Consider the following 13824-nt stretch of genomic DNA (forward strand, 5'->3'; position numbering starts at 1 on the left):
CAAATGATTTATCTCTAAGGAAACTGATGGAGCTGAATGAACCAGTAAAATTCCTTACTGACTTTAAAGCTGATTTTGTATTTTGAAATTTTAATTCTAAAAAAGGAGTTAAAGCATGAAGTAACTTTTCTAGCCAATCTATTTAAACATTCCATAAAGCTATTACTGAAGAATCAAACGAATAATTCCTTTAAGTCAGTCTAAAATCATACATAAAATTAACAGTTTTAGCAAGTTGTGATGACTTATGAAAGAAATTCAGTCCATTCCCACTAAGCTTAAGGAAAAAATAACTTGTTCCAAAATAATTTCCTGTGATACCTCTAAAAATAAAATGAACTAATAGCACATAGAGTGATAAAATACCTGAGACAGACTATGGCAAGTGTTATCACATCAAGTACACCTGCTGCCTTCAATAATTGTTTTTAAATATCTATTAGGTCTGTAGTATCACCTAACACCTAGCCTACTAAGTAGTCAGCTGAATAACTTCTGTTCTCTTGGATGACTTTACAATGGTAGACTTTGAGTAGTTTTCCAAAACACCCAGGACTTGCTGTGCTCGTAACATGCTGTGCAACTGCAAACACCTTTGCCCATTTTTTTTACTTACATTTTGAAACATTTTATTTTCTTCCTTTAGCCTTGTATTTTTATTATCAGATAACTTGTAAGCCTTTTCAAATGCTTCCTCTAGATCTTTAAGCCTTGATTTTAGTCGACTGATAGTGTTATCCTTCTCTTTATTATTTGTGCGCATTTCTTCAATACGTTCTTGCAAAACTTTGGAAGTATTACTGACTGCATAAAAGCGTTCTCTCCAATCTGTCTGTAGGGGAAAAAACATTCATTATAATGCTTAACTAGCAGATTTTCATTTCAGTACAAAGCATAATCTAAGATCATCTAAATAGAAATCAAGGATACATCTGTACATTAACTAAAGAAGATTTTTGCTCATTTCTGTGATGTATAAAGAATGAAAATGAAGACTAAAAACCCCAAAGATGTATTTATTTTATAGGACTTAAAATATCTAGAGATTAGGCCTCTAATCCCAGCTGACTGTCTTGCTTCCCAGCATAGAAAAATGTCTAAAAGAGGTGCAATGAATTAGTCTCTCCAGGTGTCTAACTTCCATGAAAAAATGTCCCGCTCTTTGATCAATAAATACAGTTAACTAGTCATAAGTTAACTGGGCTGACCTAGCCAGAAAGACTGTATAAATATACTTTGAGATAGTCTTTTTGCCCCAGTGCAGATGAGATTTGCTTTTATGACAGCTCTAATAAGGAGTCATAAGAGGAAGTAATTAAATCCATTGGAAAAAAAAAAAAATCTAAAGAGAGATTATCATAAACACATCACAATATTTCACTCTTAAACTTTGCCTGATCCCTGATAACTTGGAAAGGTTGTTCATAAGCAAAAGTGATGATTCAAGTAGGGAGTCTTAAGAAACTCAGCTAGAAAAGTCACTGGTGTAACATATTGGCTGATGTCATATATTAAGGAGAAAGGTTGAAAATAAAGAGAGAAAGGTATGGAAACACAGATCATCTTGATAGTGAACATGTGCATTCTCTTACCCTTTTAGTCAAAAAGCAACTTGAACTAAGAACATATACTTACCACTTGCTTTTCTAGCATATTATTCTTATTTTCAAGGGCTTTTATGCGAGCACTTGCTTCATTCAGAGCCGCATCTAATTGGTCACACCTATTCAAAAGATACAGATTACAAAAATATCTTGAAATTTTAAAATAATAAATCTACATTTTATAGCCTTCTTTCCTTCCTCAAGGATGCCCACGAATTTTGGTGCCCAGACTGTGACCTCCTCCCATAGCCTTCGGCCACTGCAGCGAGCACCCAGCGTCTCTGCTCGGAAGGGCTGTGGTGCTCATGGCAGGCAAGCAGCAAACTGGGAACATGCGCAGAGACTCCAGATGGCTCGGAGCGTAAGAGCTGCAGAACCAAAAGCAGCTCAGATGCACCAGAGCAGAGTTCCACTTCAGCTAATTGATGATGCTGTGTGGTAATTAATGACTGAAATCATATCGCAAGCTACTTTAACTCAATAAATGACTGCTCAGAAGTCACTTTTATAGTTAGAACACGCTAGTGCTGGAAGGTAAGTACAAAAGAGTCCCAGCTACCCAGACACTTTTTCAATTATTCCGAAGGGTGTAAATTTCATAAAGTATTTTAGCTGTCTAAATTTGCAGTATGTATTTTGACTAGCAGTAATTATATAAAAATCACATCGAACTTCTATAAATAGCAAACATTCAAGCTGTATCTAATGGAATATATTGGTGAGGCACACAGACTCCACTAATAATATCTGGTCAAAGAGCATTGACTGGCAAATTCGCTTTATAAAGCTACCAATGAATTCAAGATTGGTCCTATATCATCTGTAGTTCTGACATGAAAGGTAAAGGAAGATGATGTTCACCAGCATGACAGGCAAGCACTATCTTACAACATAGAGAGTTCCATTACAAATTGCTTAGGACTACCTCTGCCTTGAGCAAAACTTATACTGGCTTCAGCAAAAATCAGGTCAAACAAGACCTCTGGTCCAAACATCACACTTGCTGCCTAACAATAATTTTAAACTAATCTTAAACAGCTGCACTAAATAATGCAAAACTTATATTTAATAGGAAAGTATTAGCATCATAGATGCATGAAATCTTCAAAATTGAAGAGTGACATAAACTTTTCAAGATATTCTAAACAAGCATACTCAGTTTTTAAAGCGGAAAGAATATCATGTAACAGAGGAAGAGGACAAGTAAGGACAAACAGTACCTGTCAGCAAGATTTTGATTGATTTTCTTCAACTCTTCAGATGAAGCAGTTTTATGGCTTGCCTCTAGCTGCTGTTTTAAGTTGTGTATCTCAGAGTCATAGTAAGCTCGTAGATCAGCTATGTGTCGAGCATGTTTCTCCCTCAAGTTCTGCCTAATCCTATTTTCAAAATTAAGAACAAAAAAATTTCCAGCTATCCACATGACCATGTATGAACTCAGCATATATATCTCTCTTACAGAACTTTGTTGCATTCAAATTAAAGCAAAGAAAGCTTCGTCGTCTAAGGTAGTGGTGTCAGACACATAAGGCTCACATAGAAGTCTTCATATTAATACAAATATTAATAATATAATATATACAAATACAATACAAAGCTTTATGCTCTCTTCTCTCCTTTGCTATGCACTAGAAACTATGCATGTAAAATTAAAATAGGAAAACCCAAACACTGAACTATCTTGAAACCATGACCCCTACATAAGCCCTCACACATGGAATATATGCCATGGCTGCTTGTCCATGTGCAAATCATGAGAACTTCAATAGCGAATGGGGGATATTTATTTTTCCTAAGTACAGTAATTCTGTGCTTCTCCCACCATTTCACTCTAAATAGGAAAACATAACCCCCACAGAACTTTGAAATTCTCTGCCTAAATTAACTCCCTCATACAGCCTATGAAGGAAGTATGTATTTTTATTTTAGTGTATAAAAAGAAATAACCAAAGCATTAAAACATAGAAAATTGTTTTGCCTTCCTGTTAGGGCTTCGACATCCAAGGAAGACAGAGCACAAATATTGTGCCTTAGATTAAACAGTATGGTCTAAAGAAGATTAAATAGTACGGTCTAAAGAAAGACAATTGTAAGAAGTGGAAAATGACTGTTCTATTTATACGCCATCTGTACTTCAAGGGAGAGGAAACAAAAGAAGAAAGAAAAAAAAGCAGCAATGTCCAGCTATGTTCTAAGCAAACAGAATTCACATACTTTGTTCGTTTTACTAGTATTGTTAAGTTTCACTTCTTTCATGAAAGTACCAACTCTACGACTTTTAAAAAAGAAAAAAAATTACTTACTTTGACATTACCACAGGATCTTCAACAGATGTCACTGAAAGACTATATTCTGGCAAACTGTTGTCAGCACACTGAGTAATAGAAGATGGAGTTAGAGTCAGTGTTTCTTCCTCCTCAGTGTCGACTAAATTATCATTATCGGCATCCATATATGCCATTGGAAAGGGACAGCCAGTCTTGTTTTCATTCTGGAATGGGTGATCTCTCCAGAGATCCAAATGCACAGCTCTGCTGCTGGCAGGATATTTTGGAGAATCATCTAACTGAGATGAACTACTTGTCTGTGAAAAAGAGTCTGTGTCACAATGACTGGAAAATCCGGGCTCTGCCATAGAGTCTGGAGAAAAAGGAGTAGTCTCTTCAGGAATATTGAAAAAACAGCGTCCTGGGTTCTGCTGACCTGGTTTCATATGCAGGGTTGGGTCCAATGTCAAGATCTAGGAAATAAGTTATAATGCTAAAAAAATAATGATTTAACTTTTGTTCCTGTAAATGGAGTTTATCTGAAGACATTAGTAATCCATATAATATATTGCAAGAATTATATTGAATATTACTACAATCATTTGGTAGTGACAAGCAAGATGAAAGAACCTGTAACAGCTTAGATGATGACACATATTCCCCACATTTGCAACTTAAGTTTCTAAGTTTCCATTAAGAATAAAAGACATATCTAACATCTGTAGCTGTCTAGAAAACCTTTGAAATTTCAGTTATTTAAATAGCAGGACTATGCTGTCTGTTTGTAGGTTGAAACAATAACCTTGTACAGTTACGAAAATCACTTCATGGATTATACGAACAAGATGGTCACACAGTAGCTATCATTACTGGATTCTGTACAAGACTGAAAGCTGTATAAAGAAACAGATATGAAAAAGAGTATTTCCACAACCTGTTCTTCTGTTTCACGGGTTGACTGAACTTGTCTTGTGGGAAGTAGTAAGAAAACCCTGCTTCTGTGACTGCAGTTCCACGTGCATTTCATCAGCTGCAGCCTCAGCATAAGCAGATTCGTCCCTGCACCATCCTCAAGGTTGTGCGGCAAAGGTGCTTGTTTACCCAGGGTATTCTTAGAGGTTCTTTTCAGCTGGATCCCTTCCCAATCTGGTTCATCACACAGCTGCACAAATTGCTGTTCCAGCACAACACTGGAGGTGGCAGCAGGGGCCAATTAATGTGAAACCAGCCTGTAACCGATCGTATCTTCAAACTGAGACGTGAAGTAAAGAAATTAATGTTACCTCTGGTGGGTGACTTGACTGGGAAGAAGGCATAAAATTCTGGTCTGGCAGCTGCTTGTTTTCCCTTTGTCTTTTCTGATAAATATCCTTCAATGACGACAACTTCATTTCATCAGCAGAAGACAACTTCAACAGGCAAAATCGCTACATTACTTTTTCTGAACACAATCCTCCATCCCCAATAGAGATAAGCAAGTTCTGGGGTGGCTTTAGCTAATAAAGCAGTTCAGAACAGAACAAGGCTTTATTCCATGCACCCAGTTTAAAAAATGGTCTTCAATGAGGCACATACACCTTTAATATATTAGTTAGTCTCTTTTCATCTCCTATACACACAATTTCTTTCAAATGACAAAAGAAGGTCAATAAATTCCAAGTGACATTAGTGGGGGTAAAAGAATAATGAAGAAACAGAATATGAGAGACTGAACTAACAAGAGTTCTCACAGAAAAGTTAGTTCCTGGAGGACTGTCGTGGAAAAAAGCAAAGACAACAAGCAACTATAAGACAACTTTTAAAACACGTACAAAGTTTACCTCATCTGGTGATACTTTTGCAGAGAAAATATCAGCAAACTCACTTCTGAAATTCTCTGGTAAAGAGTGATACATCTCCTTTTCATCTAATTTCCAGTATGAAAGTCCTGATAAGAAGAAACATTGAAAGAAAAAAAAAAATTACAAATTTCAAGCGCTTGGCTATAAAACAGGAATCCCAAAATCCATTAGTAAAATATTACTTTGTCAGCTAACAAGAATGCTGTATTAATTATTTGCATCTATTGCTTAAGGATCTTACTAAAGCATTTGTTACCAGAAGTTACAAAAATCTCGATGCAAAGCACAAGCAACATGACCAGTATTACAGCACACAGCATCAGTAATGAAAGCTATAAACCAGTGAAAACATACAGATTTAATCTTGGTGTTCAAGGAACAAATCCTCATTTACCGCAAACTTTTATATTTCTACTGATTCCAGTGATAGCACTTAAAACTTGTATTACCCAAGGAATAATCCTAGACAGCCATTTGATACTACAAGCTCTCCAGTTTGGTACTCAACAGCACTCTATAGGATGCAAAAAGACAGACTGCCAGGACTAAGAGGGATGGCACAAGAGGAACGGATACAGTCTCAATCCCACTTCAATTTCTTATATATGTCCCTCTCTCAATGGGTTGTGAAGAAGCAATAAATATACACAGTTTGCAGAGCTGCATCTCTGTGCCCCTGTTTGTTACTGAAATGAATCCACCCTGTTACGATCAAAATATGTGAATTAGTTGTTTGGCTTTCACAAAAACAAAAAACAAAAACCAAAAGCAACAACAAAAAAAAGCCACCACCACACAAAAAACCCACCCACCCACAACACCCCAACACCAAAAACCACCCACACAAAAAAAACCCAACCAAACCCCCAAAAACACAAAAAAACACCACCAACCACCCCTCACACATGCACCCCAAAACAACAAAAGCAAAACCATACCAAAACACAAAAAAGCACATCCCCCCCCCCAAATTAAAGAATCACCGCATTACACACTGCATTATTTCGTCCTTGTCTATTCACACAATTATCGAATCATGCCCTTGGCTTACAGGAATTCTGCCTCTATTACCATGCACTCCTGTGATTACTAGAACAATGATGCTAATATTTTAAAGATCATTTGGTACCCTACCATAATTTTAATAGTGATTACATTATGAAACAGTTTTAAACATAAAGCTCAGCTTTGAAACGTTGAGAAATTTGAAGAAAAAAATTGCTGCGTGTCCTACATCTGCCAGCAATGATACACCAGAGGTACCATCAGTTTGAAAAGCAAGAGCAAGAAAAGCAGAATTATGCGATATCAAAGTTTAATAGCTTGTCAGTACTCAAACCCTCCTCGCTTCCCCAGAGTTATTGGACATGAATTCTAGTAAGAGTTTTAAAAAGCGAGAATTCAAAAGAAAAGGAAATTTCAGTACAAGAAATTAACTATACCTGAAGCTTCAGACACTAAGGAATTTGGACTTTCATTCGGTTGATTGAGGTAAAAAGTGTAACGTGGCAAAGCAGCATCAGTAAGGTTTGTCTAAAATTACAAGGGAAAACAAATTTATAAGGAAAATTGCAAGGCAAGGAAAAAAAAATCAAGGATATAATTTTTAGAAATTGCATGTAAATGTTATTAGTCTTTTTAAGCAAAGAAATTAAATTAATTATACAGCATGATCCAAACCTATACAATTTATATTCAGGTCAATCACAGTCAAAAGGGGACTAAGCCACATAATTAAAAGATACTCATATTTTCTAAGTCATATGCCTGTCTGCTTGTGGAGCATTTTTGAGATTAACTGTTAGAAAAATACACATTTTGGACAGCCATCTGAACTTTCTTGCTCCTTAAGAGGTGCAAGTATATAGAGGGATGACTTACCAATAAAGTGTTACTATTTCCTCATCCTAAGATTGGAATTTCTTATATTCAGCTGTTATGACTCCACCTACCACAAATCTGGAGGTAAACACTATCATCTCAGATAGACAAGACACTACATACCCTTCTTCTCATCACTCCGAACTTTCTAAGCAACCTCCCCAGCTAATTATAGAAGTAACTTTGAAAAGGGTGGGACCAACACATGGAAAAAAATTCTCATAATTTAAGATTTGCTACAACTCTCCTCTTCCTTAATCAAAGGAAGAAGTGTCATTGATATGACACAGCAATACAAGAGCAACTGTCATCTCACATTGCTCTTTTCTACTGTACTTAGGACTTTTTGTTCCATTACAGCGGCTTAACAGTCATGCTACTTGGCAAATGTATACAGCTCATACAACTGAGGACTAGAACAGGATAGTAACCATTGAGTTAACAAAAGCAAGTAAGAAAAAAAATTTAGAACTAAAGCTTTTCAAGTTTTTGCATGAAGTACTATCTCACCTCAAGGCTATTTTGTCCCTCTTAATGTTTTTATTTAGGTATTCTCCTTTGCCTAAGGAGGAAGAAAGGAAAATGAAGGAGTATCAATTGAATTCTTACAAAGGAACAGAAAGATAAAAGTATTTTCAAAATCTGAATTTCTGGCACTAATTTCCTTAGGCACCCTCCTGTAGCAGAGAGAGAAAAGAAACAATCCCCAGCAAATAAATTTGACTCCTGCTTTGAAATATCCCCTTAGAGGAACATCTTGTTTCCACTGACAATAGCAGACAACTAAACAGAGCAAGCCCAAACAGCTACTCTTACCCTTTCTGGATCACCCTCAAAGTGACCACAGGAAAGAAAACAGACCCTGCCTTGAATCAAGTGATTCATATTTGCTAGTTCTCCTATTCTCTAGAATAGGTAGAGCCATTCACAGAGTTTCAGGAATTATTTCCTTAAAAATAGCATAAGGGAAGAGGTTTGTGACAATTAATATACGGAAAGTAATTCTAAAACTTCATAGTTACATGTATGATGATTACTCATACAATCATGTTGCATAATGTTCTTTTGGATGGGAAATATTATATGTCATTAAACTTCCCTTCCCAAAATAATCAGATTTGTGGGCATACACAATTATTAACTCAAGAATATAGGGGGAACAAACCAAATTCTTGTCAAAAGAAGTGTGTTGAGCCGATTCAGCAGTCACAGCAATAGGCATTATTACAAATGGTTCTGAAGAGCCGACTAGATTTTCTAAATGTCTGTTGTGGGGATTGGTTACTTTTAGCAACCAGTGCTGTAACTGGTTGGAGTAGTTCAATTTAGCCAAATCATATTCATACATGGGCATAAAAGAATGTATTATTCTTACATAAACAATACAAAAAATAAAAATAAAAACCCCATGTTTGGATTTTAGCAGAAGAGACTGCTAAGAACACTAAAAAAGCCCAAACCAAACTAAACTAAAAGATCCCTGCAACTTAAAATCCCAATCTGAAAGAATACTATCTGCCCTGATCAAAGTGGCTAATGCCTCCAGACGCAAAGAGTTCTGTGTACTAAAAGAGACATTACCAGCTGAAATCAAAGATCCTTCCAAAAATTTGTTATGGAAGTTACGCATGCCAGCCACTATAACAGGGTTCGACTCTAGGTTTCCTTCTACAAATTACAGGGCACAATAAATTACCATGACCTGAAGCTTCAATTGAGAATGTGACTATTATCTCTAAACGGAAGGAACATGTGCCACTTAGGTAAATTAAGACAAAAATTAGGCAAGGAATAAAATAAGCCAAAATAACTATGTGAGTAAACATAGAATGATCCAAGAAGTAAACTCTGCTCACATGAGCTTTAAACATATGAATGGGAACACCACTACACAAATGCTTAAAGCTAAGTATGAAAGCACCTGCTGAATCACAACATACTGTAACACTGAAAAAATACCAGTGACAAGAACAAAATTAGAAAAACATCATAAAATAAAAAAAAGATACTTACATTCTCAAGTGGTAATTTATTTGCTTGCTCATTTTCTTGCATAGAGTTCACACATACTACTTCAGCATTTATTCTTTTTGGTTGGTTTTGTTTCAACTTTTGTGCCCATGATGTTAAAGATTTACTAGATGGTAAGAAACACATATATACACCGTAAATACATATGCCCTTCTCAGTGGAGACATGAAATCAATTTCTTCTTCAAGGTGAAACACAGGCACTAAACTCCACTGCCTTTGCGCATTTTTGAGAAGCAATATGAAGGAATGAATGCTGAAATGTTTTAGGGCTCTTTTTTTAAAAAGTAAAACAAAACAAGAACAACAAAAAAACCCACACACAAACAAATCACTGAAAGGAAAGGTGCTAATCAACTGCACCCATAATCAAAATGGCTTTCCTACTACAAAAAAATTGTAAAAAAGAGCTCCATATTTTTAGCCAGGTAACTATTTTTTCATCTGGTCAAGCAGATACTGATCAAAACCACAAAATCAAGCTGGAATGTAAATGCAGTGTTTTTTCTTATTGTGTTATCAGTCTGGTTGTAAAGATTATGTCAGCTAAGACACAGTAAGGATGCCTTCCAACTCAAAGAATCTTCAAGGATAAGAAAGATCAAAACAAGATAAAGAAGGAAACGAGGGGGAAAAAAAAAAGTAGAAGAACAGAAACAAAAAGAGACATCCTGAAATTCTTCTTAGAAGTAGATGTGGAACAGTTTTCCCATTTTGTTAAAAAGCGACCCTTTGAAAAACTACATATTGTCTCAGTTTGGGACATACAGTGGAAAGAATGAAAAAAGGTTACAACTAAAAATTAAAAAACAACAACAAACACAGTTTGGGTTAACTGAACTATTCAGTTTGGTTTGAGCCCTTTGGTTTGAACCCTTTCTTCCTTCAAACTGAGTTCATATTACAAAACAGAAAGCAATTTCAAAGAAAAAAACTTGTATTTTTTTATAAAAAGGACAAAAAAAATCATACATGAATGATTTCAAAAGTTGTCTTACAAAGGTTTTTCAAACTGAAAAACACTCTTTGAATTGAGCTTCTCCAGCTCTACATTTCCCTGGCAGTCCATGAATTGCAACTACAGTACCTCATAGAACTGTGCAACATGAATCAAACACTGGAATAAATCCCAGCAGAAGGGAGGAAGAGAACATACACATCAATTAGGTTAAGATCTACTTTAAATGCTGAAATAAGACATTTCCAAAACAAATTCTCTAAAGAAAGCTGGTTCTGTGTTTTATCTACTAGCAAAATGCACGTTCATTTTCACGATTCTCCGTTTTCCCAATAGAGAGAAAGTTTTTATCTCTGCAAACTACTACCAGGGACTCACAGGCAACATGCTGCCCACAAGACCTCTGATAACTGCTCGTGACCACATGAAGCCACTGCCGTTACAGCCTAGTCTGACAGGGAGACTAAAGCACATTGTTAAGCTCTGTGCAACTAGAGCAGTGCTTGGTCAGTATTATTGCCAAATCTTTCAAAAAAATCTTGGTAGATCCACCCACCTATTGAATAGAGCAAAACAAAGATTAACCAAAAAACCCACAAAAACCCAAACATGTGTGGCTGCTGTCTGACACAATTTATTACTGTAATGCATGCATATAAGCTTGCAAAAAAGACTGGTTGAGCACAATCGCAAAATATCAGTCATACAAAATTGGTAATCAGCACCTAAAATTCTGGTGCGCAGATAAACACTATATGCAAACTATATCTTAGCTTATATTTGTAGAGGAAAGTGGATTTTCATATTTTTCCCCAAACTATCTACAACAGAAAAACACTGCAGATGCAAATATGCATCACGCAGAAACATCAGGCTGAACAAATAACTTTATCTACCAGGCAGCATAGTATTTTTTACAATCAAGAGGTTCCATTCAATTCTTACATGTTTCCAGTTACCAACAGTTGTTTACTGAATGGGGACTGTCTACAATAAATTAACATATTTGAAAATTTATCACTTACCTGGCTTTTTTCCCACACTGAGCTTCATCAACTTTATGTTCAAATTCAGCAGGAAAAACTAAAATATCATTCCTTCCTGATGAAAAATTTTCCTCTATTTTTTGGGGGAAAAGTTCTCTTTTATTTTGAACACTGGCTACAACTGCGTCACTCTGCAATACTGCTGCATCACCCTGTCCTTGTAAAGTTTTGTCCATGTAGTCTGTGCGTTTGTTAACGTCGTTAGCTTTGCTAGGGTTCAGTTCGGAGGCAGAAAGCGTACCATACCCGCTATTCATTGAAGCATCATTTGCAAAACATTCCTGATGCAGATCAGATGCATTTGGCTGACTTTCTGCTTCATTAGATCTAAGTTGATTGACAATACACTCATTTTCTTCAAAGATTTCAGAACGCATCCCCATTTGACTTTCTAGTGATGAAAAAGTGTCTGTAAGCTGGGCAGGCAAACTTCTGCTCTTGCCGGCACCCCAATTGCTGCTCTGCAATTTCACTAACTGCCTTATCTCATCCTGAATCAGCTATAGGAAAACAAAAGGCAAAATTCCTATGAGATTGTGCCACAAATCACACTTATATTTTGATGCATCTTTAATTCATGTTATTAGTGAGAGAATTAGAGTACTTACTTCAAATAACTCAGATTTTTCAATGTGTAGACATCTCATGCATTAAGTAGATATATGCATACTGTGCATAACAGTAAAATGGCCATGGTAACAACCCTTAATTCCATGCAGTGAATTACAGGTCTCAGTAGTCCTTTATTAATGTAAAAAACCATGCATGCATGTATTCACTATATGCCTTCAGAACTATAGTTACCTACCAGCCAGCTTATAGACTATATAGGTATGTCATTAGAAGCGGACAAAAGTATTTTGCTAAATTTAGGTCTAAAAGAATTTATAACTTGGATATACATTTTTAAAGATTGCAAGGACGCTTTAATGGCAGTATAAACCATTACTCTATTACACTAAAAGGAATAATATACCTCTGTAAGATTATTTGCATAAAACTTGTCTTTAAAATACCTGATTTAGATAATATGTTATTAGGCAGTTCATATAATAAAAAGATCTGCATTTTGATTGTTTTGGTATCTGATGGAGTGGAGCAAACCTATAACTAGATCACTAGATTTAACAGGTGACTTACTCTTTAGTCTACAATGTCTGTGAAGAGTTATTTCAGTATATTAGATAAGTAATATTTTTTAAAGTTTTACAGTTGCATACTGAAACAGCTCTGAGAAACAACTAATGCTTTTGAAAAGGGCTATGAAAAGTGCTAGTGCCCATGGCTGTGTCCTTTGGCCAGCGATCAGCACTTCTGCAGAGTTATATTGAGATTACTGAACTCTGCATGAACACACAACTCTCATTACACGTTACAAGACCAGAGTATATAGTTGTTTTCAAGAACATATTTCAAACTAATTCCCTCATTAGGGATGAGGAAAAAAAAAAAAAGAATTTGCAATAATTTTAAGAACATGGAACTCTACTAATGTTTTTTCACAGAACTACAGTACATTACTCACATATGAATAGCAAGTGGAAAGCACAAATTGAACAAAAATCATTTGTTCTCTGAAAGTAAGAAATAAAATATAAGACTTAATTTCAGAGGAACCTACATGTAATGCTAGTCAGAACCAAGCCTCATATGTTTTATTAACTTGCAATAGAATTAACAATTGAATTTCAGCTCAGTCTCTTAAAAAAACAAACCAAACAAAAAAAGGGATGAAGTTTTCTGTCAAAACAAAGTTTTTTCGTTGTGCTAATGACTTCAGTCATGACTGCAGCAATCATTTGCATTTTAATTCTGTGATTCAACTCTGTTGAGGCAGGTAGGGAAGGGAGAACAAAAAGGAAGAAACACAATTGTGGGGGGGGGGAAACCAAACTGATCAGATTCTCTGCTGACGTTCAATCTTTTGTCATTAACATCTTGTGCGGGAAAAGTGAACGGCTACTATTCGAATTAAATAGCATTTTTACTTCTCTTTGCATAGTCACAAATAATTCCAAGAGAAGAAAAGACCTGGGAAAAATGACATTTCTATAGTTTTGGGATTGTAGGTAACTTTTTTCTTAAATCCTCTTCAATAAAGTCTGATCTTAGGATGATCTCAGGTGGTGATAGTTTGTCATTAGCACACTTGTCTTCTAGTGTATAAATCACTTAAGCCAAGGACTGACCCCACTGA

The 13824-nt window shown here is 35.7% G+C and overlaps 1 protein-coding gene across 6 annotated transcripts in view; it reads right to left on the minus strand.

Moving 5' to 3' along the window:
- The window catches only part of MPHOSPH9 (M-phase phosphoprotein 9), a 31852-nt gene that overhangs the window by 11390 nt on the left and 6638 nt on the right, over nucleotides 1-13824 (minus strand). For 4 of the 6 annotated variants that reach the window (XM_075167779.1, XM_075167775.1, XM_075167777.1 and 1 more), the window contains exons 5-13: nucleotides 11607-12127; nucleotides 9607-9730; nucleotides 7155-7245; nucleotides 5692-5798; nucleotides 5155-5280; nucleotides 3908-4344; nucleotides 2825-2983; nucleotides 1636-1723; nucleotides 617-832 (exon numbers count right to left, since the gene is read on the minus strand). In XM_075167779.1, coding sequence (XP_075023880.1) covers nucleotides 617-832; nucleotides 1636-1723; nucleotides 2825-2983; nucleotides 3908-4344; nucleotides 5155-5280; nucleotides 5692-5798; nucleotides 7155-7245; nucleotides 9607-9730; nucleotides 11607-12127 — 1869 coding nt within the window. Of the gene's footprint in view, nucleotides 1-616; nucleotides 833-1635; nucleotides 1724-2824; nucleotides 2984-3907; nucleotides 4345-5154; nucleotides 5281-5691; nucleotides 5799-7154; nucleotides 7246-9606; nucleotides 9731-11606; nucleotides 12128-12235; nucleotides 12369-13824 lie in introns of all 6 variants that reach the window. The other 2 variants (XM_075167778.1, XM_075167780.1) reach the window with 2 other exon arrangements.

Source organism: Calonectris borealis, chromosome 18 (genome assembly GCF_964195595.1).
Source record: "Calonectris borealis chromosome 18, bCalBor7.hap1.2, whole genome shotgun sequence".
NCBI classification, from domain to species: Eukaryota; Metazoa; Chordata; class Aves; order Procellariiformes; family Procellariidae; genus Calonectris; species Calonectris borealis.